Here is a 22,314-nt window from a genome sequence, read left to right as displayed (position 1 = left end):
GCCCCCAGCTCGGCGTGGCCCGAACGGCCGCGCTTTGTAAGACCATGCAGCGGCGGAGTCCCAGGAAGGGCGGGGCCCGGAGCTCGCGCCAGGGGGCGGTGCTCGTCCCTGCGGACACGCCCTCGGGCCCCGCCCCACGCCGGCGGCCGCGCTGTGAGATGGCTTTCTTGCCCGGGAAACGGCGGGGGCGGGTCTGGCGCTTGAGGCTTGGCTCCGCCCCCGGTCCCGCCCGGCTTTGTGAGGCGGCACGTAGAGGGGCGGGGTCCAACTTCGGAGAGGCCCCGCCCCTATGCCGGTCCAGCTCCTCCCACGCCGGGCTTTGCTTTGTGAGGCTCTGCTTTCTTGAGAAGGGCTGGAGTGGCGGGGACAGAACGTAGGACCACGCCCCAGCCTGTGGCCCCAACCCCCAGCACGCCCGCTTGAAGAGCAGTTTGAGCCAGGACTTGGCCCCTGAACCCCATCTTTAGCCCCTCTCAGGCACTCAACGGCTCCTTTTCTTTTCCCCTTCCCCCAGAGCCCTCCTCCTCCATTCTTGGCCCTTAACTGTCTTCTACCCACAAAAAAACTGTTGGACCCCCCCTTATCCCCTGACCCCCTCATTCACTCTTCCTTCCCCCAGTGATGACTGGCCAGTGAATCCACTACTCCAGGGCCCCATTCTCTTTCAGGGTTTCCAAAGGAGCTTGAGGCCCCTTGCCTCACATAGATCTCTTCTCCCGACACCCCCATGGCCCTCCCCAGACACCACCTTGACTGCGTGCACTTGAGGGGTACTTCTCCCCATTCCCTAGGAATCAGTGATTAGACATCAGACATCCTCTATGGACTACACTCCATAGAGACCTTGGGAACAGCTCAAAACATTATAATTAATAACTTAGGCATGCCAGCAGGGCACACAGAATATACCCCACCCAGGGTACCCTATGCTCCAAAAATCCAGTCAGGTTGGCCAAATCAGGTGTGATGGGAAGGAGGAAACTGGAGGAGTGTGCGAGGTCAGATTCATAACAGCCCAGCTAACAGCCAGAAGGGCTCCTTCTCCCCTGGTAGGTTGAGAAACTGGAAATCCTGAGATGCTTCCTGCTTTCCGTCCAGCCTCCAGGTCAATGCTTTCACCCCTCTCTCCCACTCCTGCTTCTCGGTGAGGAAGGCCCCAAGGCCAGGGATCCCCTTTGTCCCTTCTGTTCAGTTCCCTGAGAAAGCAGCAGCCAGAAGTCCTCAAAGTAGCTGGAGCAACCTGAGGCCCTGCACAGCCTGGCCAGCTCCAGGCGGAGGGCTGAACAGAGGGCATGCAGACAGAGAGAGGGGCTCCTCTAACAGGCCCGGAATGTGCTGAATTCAGGGGGCTCAGGTGAGGATGACGTGGAGGTGGGCCTCTTCCGGGGTCCAGGTGTCTCAGTGGAGCCTGAAGGAGCATCCAGGTTGGCTGCATCTTCTTCTGAAGTCATTTTCTTTGTCCGTAGAGGGAAAAATAGAGAATGAAGTGATTTGGGGTTTCTGGATCTTGGGTTGCCCATTTTTCTGAGGCTGAGACTCCCACAATCCATCAGGTCTCACCTCACTGACCCCCCCCCCCCACACACACACCTGCACACAAACACAGTTGCAGACCCCTGATCCTGCCATCTGTCCTGTCTTGCTGTCTACTGAAAAGGGAACCAGACAGCCTGGGTTCAAATCCCAGCTACACCTCTTCCTAGTGGTGTGATCAACCGCTTTATGTCTCAGTTCTCCCTTTTGTACAATGGGGGAGAGTGGCAGTGCCCTTCATCCTGGGGTGGCTATGACTCATAAAGAGGAACACTGTATGGCATCATTTCTCTATAAAAATCCAGAATAGGCAAATCCACCAAAGTGACAGAAAGCAGAATGGTGAGTGCCAGGGTCTGAGGTGGGGGAGTTGTTTAATAGGCAAAGAATTTTGTTGGGTTTTGTTTTATTTTGGCTATACCTCGCAGCTTGTGGGATCTTAGTTCCCCATCCAGGGATTAAACCTGGGCCCCCTGCAGTAGAATGATGAGGCTTAACCACTAGACCGCCAAGGAATTCCTTGGCAGGGTTTGTTTTCCAAGATACAGTTCTGAGGATGATGATGGTAACAGTCGTACAACAATAGGAATATACTTAATGCCACAGAACTGTACACTTAAAAATAACTAAAATGGTAAATTTCATTTATATTTTACAATGACAAAAAAGAAACTAGAAAAGATTACTAGAACTTACTGTTAAAGAAAAGAACCATCAGTGCATAACAGTATGGTTAGCATGCTGTCATTTGTGTTAAACAGAGTGAGGATACAGACTTGCTATTTTTGCCTTTGCTTCCTTGTATGTGCAAGAAGTTCCTAATGGTCATTTACCTGCATGTGTGCAGAGTGGAGACCAGTGGGTGCAGAGGGATTAAGAAATAGAAGAGAACTTTATGAATATAGATTATAGATAATTTTTACATTTGGATGTATTTCATAGTCTATACACGTTTATATTTAAAGTCTCCAGGACTAGGATACTGAGAAATAAGTTATTTTTTCCTTTTTTTTTTTCCTGTCTTCCCATCGTTTCGTTTTAAATGCCTTTTAAAAGTGGGGGGAGGGAAGCAGAAACCACCAGGCTAGTGCCTTGAGCAGTGTGGCTTCTCAGGGAGGGTTTTAGAATGTGCCCTACTCTCCAGGTTTTTCTTAACAGCTTGTTCCCTGAGCTGAGACCTCAGAGGGCTGGACAGGTCGGTGCCAAGCGCCTTCCTCCCACCATCTGTATACCAGTGACTGAGGCCGGTCTCCATCTGCTCTGGAGCGTCACTGGGTGAGGTGGCCCCTCTCTTGTCTCTCAAGGACTCCGCCACGGCTCCTTCTCCCTCCGCCCACTCATCTACTCCGAAATCGGTGCCGTGTTTCCCATCCTCTGAATCTGACCTGCATCTGTTCACGCCTTCCACCTCCGCTGCCAGCACGCTGGACCAAACTACCCACTACGTCTGGCGCCTGAACCATCTGAGCTGTCTGCGCCTGGTCCCCGGGTTCTTGTCATCCCACGGCCCCCACAGATTGTGCTCGCTGCAGCCACCAGAGGGCGCCCGTGGTCATGTAGAGTAGGTCACATCTCTCTGCTCCAAACCTTCCAGGGCTCTGACTTCACTTGGGATAAAAGTCAAAGTTCTGCGCAGGAACCCCCTCCATTCGTCTCTCCTCTGCACCCCAGTTCTACTGGGCCTTGTGGAGAACGTGCCCTGAGCCTGGATCAATCCTCCACAGCTATCTCCTGCTTGTCACTTATCTCCTAGACCTCCCAGATCTCCCATCTGAATGTGTTAGCTTCCTGGGCACCCCCTACCCGATGTGCTATCGTCCGTCTCCCCCTGTGGAATTAAGAAGCTCAGGGGATGAAGGGTCTCACCTTGTTCTTGTCCAGATACCCAGGAAGGCTATGTCAAACCCACCCAATCCTCCCCCAACCCCTACTTCCTACAGTGGCGCCCCAAGCCAACTGACTCCACCTCCAGCTCCCTCACTACAGTCCCAAAGCATCCATTTATACAGATAGGACTCCTGAGGCCTCCTCAAGTGGGACCACCTGCACCCCAGACCTGTGCCATCTCTGCATGGAGAGAAGCTAGCTGGGCATTGTTTTGTTTCTGTGTTTGGCCACAGCGCAGCTTGCAGGATCTTGTTTCCTAACCAAGGATAGAACCCGTGGCCCCTGCAGTGGGAATGCAGAGTCCTGACCACTGGACCGCCAGGGTATTCCCCTAGCTGGACACTGTCTGCATCCATAGTGTCCACAGGTCAGATATCTCTAACTTACTGAAGAATAATTACCCCAAGGCCACCACAAAATGCAGCTGTGCAGAGGAGATCCACAGACCGGGTTTCAAATCCTAGCCAGGATGCTATGTGATCTGGGAGAGCAATGCCTTGCTAAATAGGAGGTGCAGAGCAGGGGTGGGTGTGAAGGTTGAGACCCTCCTCCCCCAAAAGGGAATACATGTCTGGACAACTTAGCTGAAATTCCTGAAACTGAACATGGAAGTAGTCTTTTCTTTATACCAGACTGTCATAAGGCTCCGTGACTCCAAAGAAGCCCCCAGGTCATCTTTTGTCACCACTGTGAGTGCAGAGGCAGTGCTGACAACCTGCCCACTGCCCCACAAAGCCCTGGACAGCGTGGCTCCCTCCAATCCCCTGGAATTTTCCAGAACCAACTCTCAGCTCAGAAACAAGCCCCGCTCAGTGATTCTGGGCTTTTCCCCGGCCCTAGAAGCCCAGAGACAACAGGTCAGCCCAGCCCCCCTGGTAGCCCCCATCTTCCGGTGGTCAGAACAGGAAGCAGAAAACTGGATCCGAGAAACGGGATGACTTACCATGATGGTAAACAAGGAGTTGTCGAAGGACATGTCTAGAACAGAAAGAGAAGACGACCAGGGTGGGGGCCAGTTCGGATTTCTCGCTCCCCCGCCCCACTTCCCAGGCCCTCCCCACAAGCCCACAGGCCCTAAATCCACCCTGAGGAAGGGCATGGAGTCCATCACCCAGCAATCTCTTTGTCCGCCCGCCAGCCCGTTCTGCAGGGTGAACAGCTGTAAACTGAACTCGTCCTCTGCTGCTCAGAACTCTCCCTAGGTGGCCTCTGGCTGCCCTCCGGAAAATGAGTGCCTCGTCTCAACTCCTGCTCTCCAGAATACTTCTCATCTCCCCCTATCCTGGGCTCTCCCACTAACTGCCCCCTTCACCCAGCTACTCCCTGTTTGCCCCTGTAGTTCTCTGATTTAAACACCACTTCCTCCGGAGACCACCCTCCCAGCCCAGACAGTGTCCAGCGTGTCATGGACTGTTTCCCCACTGGAGTATGGGCTTGTGGACAGAAATCACCTCTGTCTTGGTTATCTCGGGAGCCCTCAGGCTTTAGCACATAGTAGACGCTCAATGAATACGGGAAACAATGGAAGAGGTGCGGAGAGTGGAGTTTTCTCTGCGTAGGGCCCCTTCCTGGGCATCACACCTCACAGGCAGGCTCTCTCTCTGGCCCCCTGGTGGAAGCCGGCAGAACAGCACATTCTGGACCACAAGTGGGGCTCCATTAAGGACTGTGCTAGGCATTGGGAAAGTTGGGTGCCCCCGTGGTGGACAAGACAGTTTCAACTCCCCACCCTCTTGGAGCTGATGGTCCAGTACTGGAGGTGAGTATCATACACCCAAGCATGCAATGATTACTTAGTTGTGTGTCTACTGAGGACTAAGAAGAATGACAGGGTGCTAGGGGAATGTAAGTAGAAAGAATAGATCCTGCCTAGGGAGTCAGGGAAGGCTTCCTAGAGGAGGCGACCTTTAGATGGAGACCACACAGGGAGGAAAAATATTCTAGGCAGAGGGCGGGATGAATGAATGGCTTGAGGATAGGGCAGGGAAAGGTAAGAGGTAAAAGCTGTTTGCACCAAAAAGAAAGAGAGAGGTGAAAACTGGGAGGAAAATGAGGGGGGAGGAGGAAGGGAAAGAGGAGGAGCATGTGTTCTGGATTCTAAGGGAAGTGAACAGCTGTAGATGGGGTTCAGCAGCAAGTAGTGAGACCCGATGGCATTTTGAGGCAGTGACTCTGCCCAGGCAAGGGACAGGAACAGGGAGGCACAGACCTGTGGTGGCGATGTTAACCCAGCAGGATTCTCGCTCTCTGCAGAGGGATTCGGGAGAAAGTGATGACTTGTCTTAGGCAGGAGGCTCCTTCCGGGTAGCCCTGGCCCCAAACTTGATCCTTCCTCCCCAGCCACCTCCTCCCCCCACCCCCCATCGAAATCCCTCAGATAGAAATCTCTTGCAGGAGCCCCACAGCCAGGTGAAGTCAGGATTTGATCACTGGGGCTACTCTGCCACCAGGCAACAAGGTGTTCGCCCCTCTCTCCGAGAGGAGAAACCGAGGCTGGGGCCAGTGGATATATTCTGATGCCCAAGAACCAGGGCCACTGTCTACAGGCTACGCATTGGGGGCTGCACAATGCCAGGGGACACCCACCCTCCTCCCCCTCACTATGGATTTCTAGAATGATTACTCAACAAATTTTGGCAACTGGAGATAAAGGAATGTGAGGAAGGCTCAGTCTCCTCATCTGTTAAAAGGGGTCATCCATAGAGCCTACTTCCAGGGCTGATGCGAGGATAATGTGAACTCAAGGTCCAGAGTGGTGGAGCACAGCCCGGAGCATACCTTAAGCGCTTCCTAAAGAGAACCTATTTTTATTAAGCCGCCCATCCACCAGAGGGCGCTGTTCGAGATGGAGCCCTGGACGTATCCTTCCGCCCCTAGAATCTGGCCAGCTCTTCAATGCCCATCAGAAACTCCTGCCTTGGGGCTGAAATTTTTCCCCCAAAAAACTACCCTCTAAGGGTCTCCAGGGATGTTCTCACCGTTTCTTGTTCAAGTTTTTTACTTTAACTGGGAACAAACAAACAAACAAAAAGCATTAGTTAGATTTTGGTCCTGGTTCAAAAAGCTAAGAAACCAATAAAGCGTCTTGTACATTTGCTACCCAGCCTTGCCTTCTCCCCTGTCAAATTCCCTCTCAACAGGGGAGCTACTGAAGACACTTTTCCCTCCCAATTACATGAGTAATGTATGTTGGTAAAAACTTCAAGCAAGGTACAAAAATGTAAAAAATAAATAAATAAAATTCGTTTTAAATGTTGATTTCAGTGGGTGCCAGAGGCTGGGGGAGAGGGGACGGGGGTCAGTATTTAATGGGGACAGAGTTACAGTTTAGGAAGATGAAGAGATGGATGGTGCTGATGGTTGTAGAGCAGTAGAGGTTAAAATTTTAAAACTAAAACTTTTTTTTTTAAAAAAAGGAATTCCCCAGTGGTTCACTTTCATTGCCAGGTGCTCAGGTTTGACCCCTGGTTGGGGAGAAGGAAATGGCAACCCACTCCAGTATTCTTGCCTGGAGAATCCCATGGATGGAGGAGCTTGGTGGGCTACAGTCCATGAGTCGCAAAGAGTTGGACACGACTGAGCAACTTCACTTGGGGAACTAAGATCCCACGAGCCCCACGGCATGGCCAAAAATATTTAAAAATAAAAAATAAAAAAGGGTTAAATGGCAAATTTTACATCATGCATATTTTACCATATATATGTATGAATTTCCCCTGCCCACCACCGTCATTGAAATTCTGAAAGGTTCTTCACTGCTAAGTTTTTGGAGTAAGAACTCCCAACTGAGTGCCTCTGTGCTCCTAAAAATGCGTGTGAGTTGGAGTGCATTTTAGTGCATTTGCAAGTTCTGGTGAGCCACGCTTCCTCTGCCTGCTGTTACCTTTCCTGATGATCAGGGCAATGGTCACCAGTCCAAAGAGGAGGAGAGCGACTCCAGCCAGGCTCAAGGAGAGTGCCAGGATCCAGGTGGGCACTAGAGGAAGATGGGGAAAAAAGAGATTGGGTAGGCCATAGAATTGTAGGGGTGCAGGGAGAAAGTGGGACTCCTGGCATACATCCAGGCTACCTTTAGAGAGCCAGTCCTCCCCCTATACCACAGAAACATTTGGTTTAGGTATAGCTAGACCTTGGGGAACTAGCAAATCTGTCTGGCCAGTTGGCACATTCCCTACCCCTGGCTAACCTAATTGGTTCAGGGAGTGGCATATTGCCCAGGTTGATCCAATGAAACTAATTTCTGGACTTTGGCTAGATTACTGGGAAGAGAGGCTTACTCCTCAGGCCAGCATTGCAAAGCTGGTAGGATATACATCTGGGGCTCCAAGGTATATAATTCACAACATGAGAGGGAGAGCCTGCCTAAGAATGAGACACAGAAGAAAGTAGAGCTGAGAAGTGGCACATGATTCCTGACACGGTTGAGCACCTGGATCCAGCCATGCCAGAAATCAGTGCCATGAACAAATTTCAGTTCAGTACACCAACAAATCCCCTTTTGTTGCTGAAGCCAATTTGAGTCCAGTTTTCAGTTACTTGTGGTCTGAAGAGTCTTGCTGGCTGGGTAACGGGGTCAGACGACATCCATCCCCAGCCACACGGTGGACTCTGAGGCCCACACAGAGGTAGCCACAGAAGCATGAAGCCCCGGCTCCAGAGTTTATGTCTTTGCAAGAGATCTGGCTGCCCCTCCCTGGAGAGAGGCAAGGAATCTCTCAGGGGAGCCAGGAGGAGATGCCCGGACCCCAGTGGAGGTCAGGAACTAGCCAGGAGGGGAGGAGAGGCGCTCACTTGGGTATTCTCAGTAGCCCTTGTTCATTCTTTCCTCTGAGGCAGGAGAGCCGTTACTGCCCTACTCTGAGACCACAGGACCAAGGTGAGAGAAGGGGGCCTTTGATAGTGGAACTTGAGGCCGGGGAAGGACACAGAGAGTGTTCTGTCATCACAACCTGTGGGCCTCTGCTGGCTACAACCTTCTCTCTGCAGCAGGAAAGTTCTGGCTATTGGTGACAAAGTCTACCCCGAGGCTCCTTCCTCTCTCCCTCCCTCCCTCCTGCTCCTTGATCCAAAGACCAGGCCCAGCCCCCACTCCTGGAAAGACCAAAGGAAGACATCTTCGCTCCCAGGGCTTCAGTCGCACTCAGACAAGAAGCCCAAGTCCTTGCTGCAGCCACAAGGCCCTGCATGATCCTCCTTGCCTCCCCCTGCCCTCATCTCCCCGCCACTATCCCCTTGCTTGCTATGCTTCAGTCATATGGGGCACCTTCATGTCCCTCAAACACACCAGGCACGCTCCAGCCTCAGGGCCTTTGCACAGCCAGCTTCCTCTGCCTGGAACCCTCCTGCCCCAGACAGCCATGTGGCTGGCTTCTCATCCTTCAGGCTCAAACATCAACTCCTCGGAAAGACCTTCCCTGATCACTCTCCTCCCTATTTAAAATGACACCCTTGGGAATTTCCTGGTGGTCCAGTGGTTAGGACTCTAGCACTTTCACTGCTATGGTCTGGGTTCCCTATCTGGTTGGGAAATTAAGATCCTGCAAGTCACGTGGCACAACCAAAAAAAAAAAGATGCCCTTCACCAGGCTGTATTTCATTCCTGTCACTTCCCTTGTCCCCTACTAGCTGACTGAATATTTACAAAACTTATTTATCATCTGATGTACATTGCCACCCCCTTGTAATGTGCGAGAGGGCAGGGACTTTTGTTTCATTCACTGCTGAGCCTGCAATGCCAAGGACAGTGCCTGGTGCATAGCAGGTACTCATAAATACTGTGGCCAGTAAGGAAACGTGCTCCTAAAGGTGGAGGTTTAACGTCTGGACTTCAGAGGCTGGTGGAACTCCAGCTCTGCTGCCTGCTGGCTGAGTGACCTGGGCCAGCCTCTTCAGCTCTTGTGCCTCAGTTTCCTTATCTGGAAAATGGGAAGAATGACTGTACTCATTGCATATGGTGAAAGTGAAAGTGAAGTCGCTCAGTCATGTCCAACTCTTTGCGACCCTGTGGACTGTGGCCTACGAGGCTCCTCCATCCACGGAGGAAAAGAAACTCCCACCAAGTTGGAAAAGTGATGACTCCCAGGCAGAGAGAACAGTGCCTACAAAGGTTCTGCTGTGAGAAGATGGAGCCTGGGCAGTGAGGGCCGATGGGAGGGACTTACCTGGGAAGGAGACGTGCACAGGCTCGCTGAGGTTTGACAGCTGGGGTTGCCTATTCTCACCAAGCACACTATACTGGCAGCAGAACGGTCCCCCTCGAACCTCCCTGCTGCCACCGCTCAGGTTGAAGATGACCCTGAGCTGGTCCTTGGGGGCTTTCAGGAGCTCCACCACCTCCCCATCTTGGTACAGCGTAAAATTCGCCCCTGTGAAGCCCCTGGGGGCCATGCACGAGATGTGGATGGGGTCTTCTTGACTGCTGGGGTGTGGGGGCACCAGCATGATGGATGGCGCCGGGATCGCCACGGAGCCTGTGAAGCAAGATAGGGGAGGTTAGGTGGGTGGGTGGTTAGAGCAGAGGCCAGCCTGGCTGTGTAGGCTTGGGCAATGGCTCACCCTCTCTGGGCCTTGGTTTTTATGTACAACTGGAGGCTAGTTGTCCTTGTGTGTGCGCCCTGTCACTTCAGTCATGTCTGACTCTTTGTGACCCTATGGACCGTAGCCTGCCAGACTTCTCTCTCCATGGGATTCTCCAGGCAAGAATACTGGGGTGGGTTGCCATGCCCTGCTCAAGGGGATCTTCCTGACCCAGGGATCGAACTTGCGTCTCCTGCATTGGCAAGCAGGTTCTTTACCACTAGCGCCACCTGGGAAGTCCCTAGCTGTCCCTACCCTACCGCTATGTCGAGAGGATCAAGCGCCCAGCACGTGGTGAGAGGTCATGTTGTTGGAGTCATTTTATTATAACAGCCGTAGATGTTACCCAGCATCACAATTACACTCGTATTACTTCTACCAACAGCACTGACCATGCGCCAGGCCCCGTTTAGGTTCTGGGGACAGAGCAGTGGATGAGACAGGCAGACAGAGGAACAGACAAGACATGCCTGCCCTGGGGAGCTGACATTCTCAAGGAGACGAGGGTGATGGGGTAGCCAGAGAGGGCTTCCCTGAAGACGCAGCGTGGAAGATCTGGGAGCGAGCATTCGAGGCAGGGGGACCATCTCAGGCAAAGGCTGGAGGCTGGAAGGGGTGTGGGGTGCTCAAGGAGTCCAGGTGGCAGGAGGTGGGGGTGATCGAGCAGAGAAGGGGCGGGCAGAGTGATTCTGTCTTGTTTCCCAGGCTGTGATGAGGGATACGATTTCAGGGCACGGCTTCCTGCAGGAGGGACCAGTGTCTCCCCAGCGGCCCCAGGTTCCCGCGTGGAGTGTCTGGCTCAGGTGAGGTCGACACAAGCCTTTCCTTATCCAGCTTCCCTTCCACCCTCTCTGACCCACCATAGATCCTCCTGCTGCCCCAGTCCTGGAGGTAGAAACCTGCAGAGGCCAAGCAGGGCTGAGTCATGGGGCGTGGGCACTGCTGTCTCCAGTGGGGTGGCATTCCTAATACCTGTGATGTGGGGGTACTGACACCCCACAAGAGACGTCCATGCTCCGGGGGCTTTTCCAAGGCTCTAGGGCAAATCTGTCAGGGCTCAGCCTCTCCAGCTCCTGCTCTGTGTACACGCAACCCCCGCCACCCCCCAGCAGAGATGAGGTGGTGCATGGAGGGAGCGGAACAGGGTGAGGGGTGGCGCAGGGACATCAGCTCACCGGCTGCAAACAGCAGAACAATCCAGAGCATCTCTCCTCCCGCGTTTGGTCAGGAAATCTGGCGGAGGCTAGGGTGGCCCACGGCTTGCTGCCAGCTCCTCCTGTGAGGCCAGAGCAGGGAAAGGAGAACCAGGGCTGATTTGAGCCGAGTGTTTCCTCACTGGCAGGAAATTGCTCACACACACACTGGGCACTGAAAGGGACTCTCTCCCCTCCCCACCCCTTCCACAGACGCACATCAGAGCCTGGCACCTCACTGCTCCTTGGGGGCCCAGGTTTGGCAGATGGGAGGAAAAGGTGGATGAGATGGTCCTGTGTGTGTGTGTGTGTGTGTGTGTGTGTGCGCTTATTTTTCCCTAACTGGGCATGAGGAAACACAGGGAACATGGGTCGTATAGGAAACCCAGGCCCAAGTCACAAAAAGTGGCCCAACATGTGCCCAAAAGCTGAAACGTGTGGGGTGGAAGTTGGTAGGGCATGATGATTAGGGCTTGGCCTCTGTGACCTCAGGCAAAGGACAGTCCTTCCTGGCCTTCCTGGCAAGTCCTCCGCTTGCTGCCTGCAAGAATGGGGCTAAGAGTAGCGGACACTAGCTCCAAAGAATTTATGAGACAAAGTGTATCAGTTCGTGGGGTGTGAGTATACACAGGGTGAGGCCACACAAGCTCCTGTGTCTCAGGAGCTTCGCCAGTCAGGTGAAAGGAAACATCAGCTCCAGAATGGAAGAAATTACATTGTTTGCAGCGTAAATTGCCTCCTATTGACAGCCAGGAAATTTCCAAAGGTCTGTCTTACCAACCTTGGTCTCTAAACATTTCTGGTCAAGTCTACCAGGCCCACCTGGAGGTTTATACCCAGGAAGGATGCAAGTGTGTAGTTGCCAACATTAAAAAGGATCATTAGAGTGGACTTTTTTCTTTGGATACACAAAGCTGATTTCAACCTCAGGACCTTTGCATGTATGCCATCATCCCTGCATGGAACACAATTCTGTGAACCTGGTCCAATCCCACTTCTCCTTCAGGTCTTAGGGGTTTTTTTTTCGCTGTGCTGGGTCTTTGTTGCTGCACAGGCTTTCTCTAGTTGCAGTGAGTGAGAGCTACTCTCTAGTTATGGTGTGCAAGCTTCTTCCTATGGGGGTTTCTCTTGCTGTGGAGCACGGGCTCTAGGGCGTTCAGGCTTCAGTAGTTGTGGTGCACAGGCCTAGTTGCTCTGCGGCATTTGGGATCTTCCCAGACCAGGGATTGAACCCGTGCTGCTTGTATGGGCAGGCAGTTTCTTAACCACTGGACCACCAGGGAAGTCCATGTCTCAAGTTTAAATGCTAATTTTTTAGGAAATCTTTCCAGATCCCTCTGAACTTAGAAAAATCCCCTTTCTGAATTCCAGGATAGTACCTTGTAATTTTCTTTGATTGCAACTAGCATGCGTGTATTTTCATGTTTGTCCATTTCATCTACAATATCGAACTCATCGCTAAAAACCTGTCTGTATTTCCTTATTTGCTTTTTAATATCTGTAGGGTTTGTAGTGATGTCTCCTCTTTGATCCCTAAGAGTAGTAGTTTGTGCTTTCTTTCTCTCTCTCTCTTTTTTTCTTGATTAGTCTTGCTGGGGGTTATTCAGTTTTTAAGTCTTTTTCCAAGTACCAATCTTTGACATTGTTGTTTTTCTCTATTTCCAGTTTTCTATTTCATTGCTTCGTGGTCTTATCTTTATTTTGTTCTTTCTTTCAGTTACCATATGTTTAACTGGAGCTTCTTTTCCTAACTTCCTTCATTTATTTAGTTTTGGTTGCACTGAGTTTTTGTTGCTGCTTGCCAGCTTCCTCTAGTTGTGGCGATCCGGGGGCTACTCTTGGCTGCAGTGCAAGGGCTTCTCACTGTGGCGGCTTCTCTTGTTCCAGAGCATGGGATCTAGGTGCGTGCGCTTCAGTAGTTGTGGCTCGCAGACTCTAGAGCACTGGCTCAGCAATTGCAGCACATGGGCTTAGCTGTTCCGAGGCATGTGGAATCTTCCCAGATCGGGGATTGAACTGGTGTCCCCTGCATTGACAGGCAGGTTCTCATCCACTGTACCACCAGGGAAGTCCGATACTTTTTTCACTGGCCCAGTATATATCCACATATGATGTGCACTCAAAATGAAAATGCACTTTGCAGTTGCTTGATGTAATATTCTGTAAATATCAATTAGATTAGGTCAGCATGGTTCATGGAACATGCTTGAATTTACTGAACTCATCCAGATATCTTCCTCCAGAGTACAGAGACAGAGCCATCTCTTGCAGTTTCCCAATGCCTACATCAGTGCTTGGCACACAGTGAACAATAAATATTTTGGGCTTGTCTGACTTGAAAGCCAAAACACATTCCCTCAGTCTATTTTTGTGGCTCTTTTCTGGGTGTGTATGAGACAAGAGTTGGGAGAGATATTTGGTTTATTTATGCCACCAGCTGATTACTGAGCGTCACTAGGGCTCAGAACCATGCTGGGTACCAGGGATACCATGATGAATGAAACAGCTCCTGCACTTGGGAGCTCAGAGTTCAGTGAGTCAGACAAGCAGACAGTGACAGTCCGGTTGGTGAAGTGCTATGTTGAAGTTTGTCATTGAGGAAGGTTCTTCACTTAGCTTCAGGAAGTTCAAGGAAGGCTTCTGGGAGGAGGTGACATCTGACTCTGAAAGCCTGAGAAGGAGATGGAAGGAGGGCATTGTAGGTAGAGGGGATGGGGTCTTGGATGTAAGTGAAGACTTCATCCTGAGAGTATCTAATGTGATTCAGGGATCTATAACCTGGAATTTTGAATTCAGATGGTGATTGCAGCCATGAAATTAAAAGACACTTACTCCTTGGAAGGAAAGTTATGACCAACCTAGAGAGCATATTCAAAAGCAGAGACATTACTTTGCCAACTAAGGTCCGTCTAGTCAAGGCTGTTTTTCCTGTGGTCATGTATATGTGAGAGTTGGACTGTGAAGAAAGCTGAGCACCGAGGAATTGATGCGTTTGAACTGTGGTGTTGGAGAAGACTCTTGAGAGTCCCTTGGACTGCAAGGAGATCCAACCAGTCCATTGTAAAGGAGATCAGTCCTGGCTGTTCTTTGGAGGGAATGATGCTGAAGCTGAAACTCCAGTACTTCGGCCACCTCATGCGAAGAGTTGACTCACTGGAAAAGACTCTGATGCTGGGAGGGATTGGGGGCAGGAGGAGAAGGGGACGACAGAGGATGAGATGGCTGGATGGCATCACCGACTCGATGGACGTGAGTCTGAATGAACTCCGGGAGTTGGTGATGGACAGGAAGGCCTGGCGTGCTGCAGTTCATGGGGTCGCAAAGAGTCGGACACGACTGAGCGACTGAACTGAACTGAACATAGATACACATACTTGTATTGGTCAGCTGTCACACAGATCATGCCCTTAAGAGACAGAACTGAGGAGTCATGAGCAGGGTGAAAGGGAAGCAATGAGGGACAGTGACTTCCTACGGGCACTGTTAGCAGCCAAGCCTGAAGTTGCTGGAGTGGGTGGGGGTCCTGGAACTTGGAGAGAGCTAGAGTTACAGGCTTTCGTTGAAAGATGCAGACCAAAAAGGTAGGAGCCAGACCTTCCTTTCCTGCGGCCTTTAGATATCCTACGAGGGCCAGACTCCACTGGAAAGCAGAGGAAAAGGCAGCCACATTGATCTGGTATGGAGATATCAGCCCCCTCGCCCCTCCACCCCCACTGTGAAGCAGTACAGAGTATGGTGGAGAACAGCTCCGGTGGGAAAAACACACTGCCCAGCACACGCTCTTGTAATCTTTCGATTATAATGTCAGGGGAATCCCTGACCTGCAGAAGCCAGTTGGCCAACTCCCCACAGTCGTAAGAACCCCCGGCTAAGATTCTGGGGCAACATGACAAAGGAAAGAGGGGCCTTTATGAGGGGCTGTCTGCCCAAGATTCCCATCTCTTCTCTGGCTACTCCTCCCACCCACCCCACCTTCATCCCCTTTCTGCCCCTTGAACTCTCTGAGTGCCTTTGATGTCAGAGAACTGTTTTTTTCTGCTTTCTTCTTCTCCCTACTACTTCAAATATGAAATTCAATGCCACCTCCTTGGGGAAGCTCTCCCCAACTCCACCTAGGTGAAATAGGTCACCTTACCTACCCACCTAGCATTGACTTCTGAGCACTTCTGAGGACCTGAAATCATTTAGTGGAGCAGCACTGAGATGACAGCTCCCAGGACATTGATAAGTGTCTACCCAGTACATTTTGTTGAATACTGGGGGAGAGGGAGGATTTTGCTCAATCGAGGGAAAACAAGAATCACCCATTCATCCCAGCCAACAGGGAAAAAGGTGGGATTGATAGCTCTATAGGCCTGTATCTCATGCAAAACATCAACAAACTGAGCAAAAATGGTAAGAGTCAATTTTATCTGAATGCAGGAAAACAGCTAAACATTTATGTTAACGAAGGAAATGCAAATCAAGAAGAGGCAAGTTGAACGTGGCAGGAAAGCTTTGTGGTGTTTTCCATACCTTTCCTCATCTCCTTGTCCAGCACAGTGGAGGATCTGAAGATAGCCGCCTGTGCCCCCAGCGTGGAGCCCTGGTTCCCAGTTTCTGCGGGAGCAGAACAGCCCTCATTCTCACAGTATTGTGTGTGTGTGTGTTGTAACATGTCTGGGGGTAACCTGAGGGACTGACGCAGTGTGCTTTAACTCAGAATGTATTCCTAGAAAACACTGTAAGGAAGGAACAACTCACAGCTCTCTGGTGTACAAGATTACAATGGAAGAAGACAACATACATGGCCAAATGCTGGGAGGAAAAGCTGGGGTGAATTTCTTTGGGTAATTAAAGCACTCAAAAGCACCATATATACTGGGGACTTTAGCGAGCAATGTGCATACCCAGGGCAGGACAGATGATCAGGAAAGACTTAAGAAGACCTTACTCTTTCATCTCTGGTCAATTTCTAGGCTTGATGCAAATAGGAAGAGAAGGCTAAGGCAGAGTTATAAATGGATTATCGATGTGCTCCAGCAGAGTTTGGCAAAGAGCAGGAGAGGTTTTTCACTGTTTTTTCTTTCTTCCTTTTTCATTCCATAATATATGAATATTGTAACTCGACAATAACAACATACAAGTTTTAAACAGATAAAAGACATGAACAGATATTTTTCCAAAGAAGATACACAAGTGACCAATAAGCACATGAAAGGATGCTCAGTATCAAAACCACTATGAGCTTTTAGAAGTTCCCTGGTGACCTAGTGGTTAGGATTCTGGGCTTTCCCTGTTGTGGCCAGGGTTCAGTTCCTGGTCAGGGAACTGAGATCCTGCAAGCCATGTGGCATGACAAAACAAAACGAAACAAACAAACCTACCCACTGAGCTTCCAGAGACTGTAAAATTGAGGAGATCCCAGCTAGGAGAAGGACACTAGATCTCACTGTCCTCCCAATCCTGAGACCCTCCCTTGATGCCCCTCAATAAAATGGACTCATCCTCAGAAAGAAAACAAACAAACAAGCTACTATGAGATACTACTTCACATACATGAGAAGGAATATACTAACAGTAAAATGGAATATAACAAATGTTGATGAGGATGTAGGAAAATTGGGATGGGACCCTTGTACATGGTTGGTGGGAGTGTAAAATTGTGCAACTTTACTGTGGGAAAGTTTGGCAGTTTTTCAAACAGTTAAGCATAAAATTACCATATGACCCAGCAGCTTCACTCTCAGGTATATACCCCCAGAGAACTGGAGGCAGATACTCAAACAAATACATAAACAAACAGGTTCCTAGAGGCACTATTCACAATAGCCAAAATTGGAAACAACCCAAGCATCCAATAGATGGAATGGAATACTACTCAGCTGTAAAAAAGAATTAAATAGTGATGTGATGATAAACCTTAAAAACATTATGCTAAGAAAAAGAAGCCAAACACTAATGGTCAAACATCCCATTTACATGAAATATCCAGAATTAGCAAACCCATGGAGGCAGACTGATCACCAGACTGGGGTGAGGAAAGAATGAGGAATAATTGCTGGATGGGTACAGGGATTCCTTCCTGATGAAAATGTTTTGGAAGTGAGTAGAAGTAATGGTTGCACAATATTATGAATATACTAAATGCCACTGAGTTGTTTACTTAAAATGGTTCTTTTTAATGTGTTTCCGCTTGTTAAAAAAGAATCCGTAACAAAAATTTATCACCGATTCTCCACAACTACTTCAAAATGTTCAAGCAGTAACTCTGAATGACAGAAGAACTTGGAACAGTAAGGAACACCCACATACCTTGCGGTGTCCCCCTGCCCTCCTCCCGCAAAAGGAATACCAAGCATGACCATACATAAACTTTGACATTACAGTGTTACTCCCCCAAGCTCTCCAAATGTGTAGTTGACAGCCACCAGCTGTGTTCAAAGCATAATTGCCACCACCTGCCAACCTCTTTCATGCTATCTTGAACAACTCAACACTGCCAATCTGAACATTTTTTCTTATGTTTAGATGGAATCTCCACAGTCCGTTTCTCCAATGACATCTTTCTTATCTGTTTGCTTAGGTTGCCTCCAAATTCTCTAAACCAGAATTAGAGATTGGCGGCATGCCCAGAGCAAGGCGATAAACCTGGAATATAAATTAATATTTACTGAGGGCCTATGGATGCACCAAGCACTAAATAAACATCATCTTATTTAATCTTCACAACAGCCCAGTCAAGGCCTAGCATCATCCTGTGAGGCCCAGCAGTGTGATGCCTCAAGTAAAGCATGGGGCATGGTTTGAACTAGGCAATCTGCTTTTCCCACACTCTCTGCTTTTCTCTGCTGACGCTAAGCACCTGGGCTGTCGAGTTTGCGACCCTTCGCGAGCAGGATGAGGCCAGGCTCCCGAGCAAACAATATGGAAAAAATGCAGAGGGCTCACTATGGGCCAGGCCTCATCTCAGTTCTCATCACCTTCGATTAAGAAACAAGGAGACTGATAAAACGACGGTTCTAAGGCGCCAAGGAAAGGATTAGGCATCGGACCTGGGGCCAAGCTCAAGGACCTAGGACCGGCAAGAATCCACATTAATAGAAAAGTCTCCACCCACCCTAGCTGAGCTTTTTTATACACGAGCCCAACAGGTCGCGTGCAGGAACACGCCCTGCTTCTACTTTCGACACACTACACCCAGACGGATTCGAACAACAGTCGTTGCGCGCGGGGTACTTTGGGAAAACCGCAGGACCTAGCTGCCGCCACCATAGTTGTCTTAACTTTTGCCTGAGGAGAATGTACTATCGTGGTCTTATTTTTGTAATTTTCCCCACAGTGTTTGAGGCTAGAAAGGAGGCTTTACAAAGAAAAATCTGTAGAAGATCGAGTATTTTCAGGCGCATCAGGCATTCATTCGGACAGCTAGGCTCTCAGGGGGTCCTTCACTCCAGGTTCCGCGGGCTTCGGATAACGGACAAAAGCGGCTGCCAATGAACTCAGCCGAATAGCATAGGGGACAGAGCTATTCCTTAAAGGAGCCGCAACCGGTTAGCAGACCAGACAGTGACCCGGATGATGGCGGCCGGCGCGGCCTTAGGCTTGGCCCTGTGGCTACTACTGCCGCCAGTGGGCGTGGGAGGGGCAGGGCCGCCGCCGATCCAGGACGGCGAGTTCACGTTCCTGCTGCCTGCGGGGCGGAAGCAGTGTTTCTATCAGTCCGCGCCGGCCAACGCAAGCCTTGAGACTGAGTACCAGGTACAGGGTCCCGTGTTGGGGAGCGAGCGGAGGCACGGAGACGGGGCGTGGCCAAACCAGAGCACGCTATGCATGCACTGAATAGAGGAGGAGGAGCCCTAGCTCCGGAGCACGAGGGCGGAGCCAGGGAGAGCGAGGCGGAGGGGCGGGGACGGCGCGTGGGAGCGGAAGGGGTGGGAATAGAAGGCTGGGCTAGAGTTGGGCAGCGGGGAGGCGGGGTCATCGGGAGAACGAGGGAGCCCGTCAGAAGGCAGGACCGTCGCGAGTGGGCGTGGTCAAAAGGATTGGGTCGATTGAGGGAGTTGGAAGACCAGGATGCTGTACAAAAAAAGGTGTGGTCAACCTGATAATTTCTCGGAGGTTGGGCTAAGGAAAGAAGGCAGGGCTCCGTCGTCTCATTTGGGGTATGGCCAAGTCGGGACGTCATCTCTATGGGGGGCGTGGCCATACAAAAAGCATCATCTCAGTGGGGGCGGAGCCAAGGCAAGGGGCGGGACAGAGGGACGGGAGTGGGGCAAGACTGGCTTGAAGGTGTAGGTGTCAGAACTCAGGTAGACCTCTGAGTGGTGGTCGGTATGGGTCTATGCGGGTCGGTCCAGCCCTGACGTTCTCTGGCAGGTGCCTTTGGCTTAGCCCTAGCCCTCTATCCTGCTCTTACCTGCCCCCCCAGGTGATCGGAGGTGCTGGGCTGGACGTGGATTTCAGTCTGGAGAGCCCTCAGGGAGTGCTGCTGGTCAGCGAGTCCCGCAAGGCAGACGGTGTGCACACGTGAGTTAAGTCCCGCTGGCTGTCCGGGTTCAGTTACAGCCCTGCCCCTCGCCGGCGGCCTCGGGTTACCACCCTGCCTGCCTCGAAAAGTCCAGCTGGTCGGCCACTCAGGGTCATGTGTGTCTCTATGCCCAGGGTGGAGCCCACGGAGGCCGGGGACTACAAGCTGTGCTTTGACAACTCCTTCAGCACCATCTCGGAGAAGCTTGTGTTCTTTGAACTCATCTTTGACAGCCTACAGGATGAGGAGGAGGTCGAGGGCTGGGCAGAGGCTGTGGAGCCTGAGGAGATTCTGGATGTCAAGATGGAGGACATCAAGGTGTGCCCAGGAGAGCTGGGGCCACTCCTTCCAGACCTCTGGCACTGCTCCCTGCCCTCTCACCTTGGCTGGGGTCTGCCTGGGCCTGACCTCACCTTCCCTACGTATTGGTGCCTGCATGCTAAATTGCTTCAGTCCTATCATATCCAACTCTTTGTGACCCCGTGGACCGTAGCCCACCAGGCTCCTCTGTCCATGGGATTCTCCAGGAAAGAATACTGAATACTGGAGTGGGTTACTGTGCCCTCCTCCAGGGGATCTTCCCGACCCAGGGATCGAACCCACTTCTCTTACGTCTTCTGCACTGGCAGGCAGGTTCTTTACCACTAGCCCCACCTGGGAAGCCCCCTACATACTGGTACCCCCAACCTAATAACAGTAGAACATTTCTAGGTATAAACCTTGTTCTAAGGGCTTAAATAACTCATGAAGTCCCCATAACCACTATATATGTAGGGAAAAATACTGGATTAGATAGCCATTCCCTTCTCCAGGGAATCTTCCACACCAGGGATTGAACCCAGTTCTCCCACATTGCAGGCAGATTCTTTACAGTCTGAGCCACCAGGGAAGCCCCCTATATACAGGGAGTGTGCTCTAATTATCCCCCATTTTACAGTTGGGGAAACTGATGAACAGGATGGCTAAGTAATTCTCCTAAGGCCACACAGCCAGCAACAGAGCCAATATTTAAGCCCAAGCAGTCTGGCTTCACCTACTGCTTTTTATTGATTACTAGTTAGTATGCTCTTTATGCCTAATTGGGCATTCATTCCTTACAACCCTGAGGTTTAATTCGGAGGAGGAAACTGAGGTCCAGAGAGGTTGTTTACTTGCTCATGGTCACACAGCCAGTGAATGGCAGAGGGCTTGAGACTCAGGCAGCCTGGCCACTGAATCTGTGCTCTCAGCTCTCTCCCCCTCTTTCCAACGAACGAACTCTCACTCCCATCCAAGGACAAAGCCTTGCCTTTTCCCTCTCTGCCACAGGAGTCCATCGAGACCATGAGGACCCGGCTGGAGCGCAGCATCCAAGTGCTGACTCTGCTGCGAGCCTTTGAGGCACGTGACCGCAACCTGCAAGAAGGCAACCTGGAGCGGGTCAACTTCTGGTCGGCCGTGAACGTGGCCGTGCTGCTGCTTGTGGCCGTGCTGCAAGTCTGCACGCTCAAGCGCTTCTTTCAGGACAAGCGGCCTGTGCCTACGTAGCCTGTTGCTGTGGAAGAACAGGGGAGAGGAGGGGCAGCAGGGCGCATGCATGTGAGACAGGGGCATCCCTTCCCCAGCTCAGTTTCCTACACAAGGGGAGGCTGTGTAGTTCCAGCCCTGAGGTGGGGCACCCACTGTGTCTCCAACCCTTTCGGGCCTGGGCGGGGAGCACTGGCTGGCTTGCAGGTGTGGGTCCCTCCAGGAGGAATGGCTCAGTGGCTGCACCTGTTTTCCTAGAAATGGTGCATGGGGGGCACTGCAAGGTTCGAAGGCAACCCTGGGGTTTTCTGGCCCTGCCTCTGTCCCCTACTGTAACGTGCCTTAGCCAGTCTTCCAGTCGGCACCAGCCCTGTGCAGTGCTGGACCGGGCCCAGGAAGCAAACTCCCCGTTGTCTTCCCGCTGGCCCTCCAAGTTAGGTCCCAATAGGAGGGGGCTGACTGCTGCGGGATCCTCTGCCTGCCTGCCTTCTCCTTGTGGCTCCACCCAAGGCCTGTGCTGCTACTGGGGGTGGCCTGCTGTGCCAGGGGCCAGGGGGAACAAGACGTGGCTGCAGTGTTCTTGCCAGAACAGTCACTTTTATTGACAGGAAGGGGCCTGGCCCCTCAGCCCAGCGGGGAGTGGGCTGGGTGTGAGGTCTGGTTACAGAACTCGGGGAGCGGAGTCTGCAAGACCACCCGGCCCTCCTGCTCTTCGTGCAGGGGCCCCAGACGGGGCCAAGGGATGGCCCAGCTCAAGCCTGCACAGGAGCCTCCTGGAGCGAAGGGTGGTCTGGGCACCAGAATCAATAAATTATGGTCAGAAAAAAAAATCACAGTGCCTGGTGATTGGGGCTCAGGGACACCAGCCAGGACAGTCCTGCCCCTAAGAGGGCAGCCAGACGGGCGGGAGGGGTCTCCCACGAAGCTCAGAAGAAAGGCCGGGCAGGAGCCGATGGAGGTGGTCGCCTGGGCACAAGAGAAAAAATCAGAAAGCAAAGTTTAACTGTGACCCGGGCTGAGCTGGAAGGGCTGTGCCCCCAAGAGGGTAAAGGGGGAAGCCCTCAGGACTGTGGGGGTGAGGAGGAGCCTGACTGCTGCACAGTGTAAGGT

General features: G+C 51.6%; 3 protein-coding genes across 3 annotated transcripts in view; 1 reads left to right on the top strand and 2 right to left on the bottom strand.

Annotated features, from left to right (window-relative positions):
* Positions 1-1,106: 1,106 nt before the first annotated feature.
* On the bottom strand, positions 1,107-19,661 carry C7H19orf38 (chromosome 7 C19orf38 homolog). Its single transcript, XM_052643767.1, has 8 exons — positions 19,588-19,661; positions 11,172-11,272; positions 9,582-9,890; positions 7,304-7,396; positions 6,399-6,426; positions 5,630-5,667; positions 4,364-4,398; positions 1,107-1,454 (listed from the first exon to the last, which is right to left on the bottom strand). Exons 2-8 carry the CDS (start codon positions 11,200-11,202, stop codon positions 1,317-1,319), a joined length of 672 nt encoding a protein of 223 aa, XP_052499727.1. The 5' UTR covers positions 11,203-11,272; positions 19,588-19,661; the 3' UTR covers positions 1,107-1,316.
* TMED1 (transmembrane p24 trafficking protein 1) lies at positions 18,681-21,946 on the top strand. The gene is made up of 4 exons (XM_052643766.1): positions 18,681-18,929; positions 19,600-19,697; positions 19,833-20,016; positions 21,007-21,946. Exons 1-4 carry the CDS (start codon positions 18,747-18,749, stop codon positions 21,223-21,225), a joined length of 684 nt encoding a protein of 227 aa, XP_052499726.1. The 5' UTR covers positions 18,681-18,746; the 3' UTR covers positions 21,226-21,946.
* Positions 21,790-22,314, bottom strand: part of DNM2 (dynamin 2) — an 88,259-nt gene continuing 87,734 nt past the window's right edge. The window contains exon 21 of the mRNA XM_052643765.1: positions 21,790-22,170. Within this exon, the coding sequence (XP_052499725.1) occupies positions 22,131-22,170 (40 nt within the window). The 3' untranslated portion in view covers positions 21,790-22,130. The remainder of the gene's footprint in view (positions 22,171-22,314) is intronic.

Source organism: Budorcas taxicolor, chromosome 7 (genome assembly GCF_023091745.1).
Source record: "Budorcas taxicolor isolate Tak-1 chromosome 7, Takin1.1, whole genome shotgun sequence".
Lineage (NCBI taxonomy): Eukaryota > Metazoa > Chordata > Mammalia > Artiodactyla > Bovidae > Budorcas > Budorcas taxicolor.
This window is presented reverse-complemented; position numbering and strand designations above follow the sequence as displayed.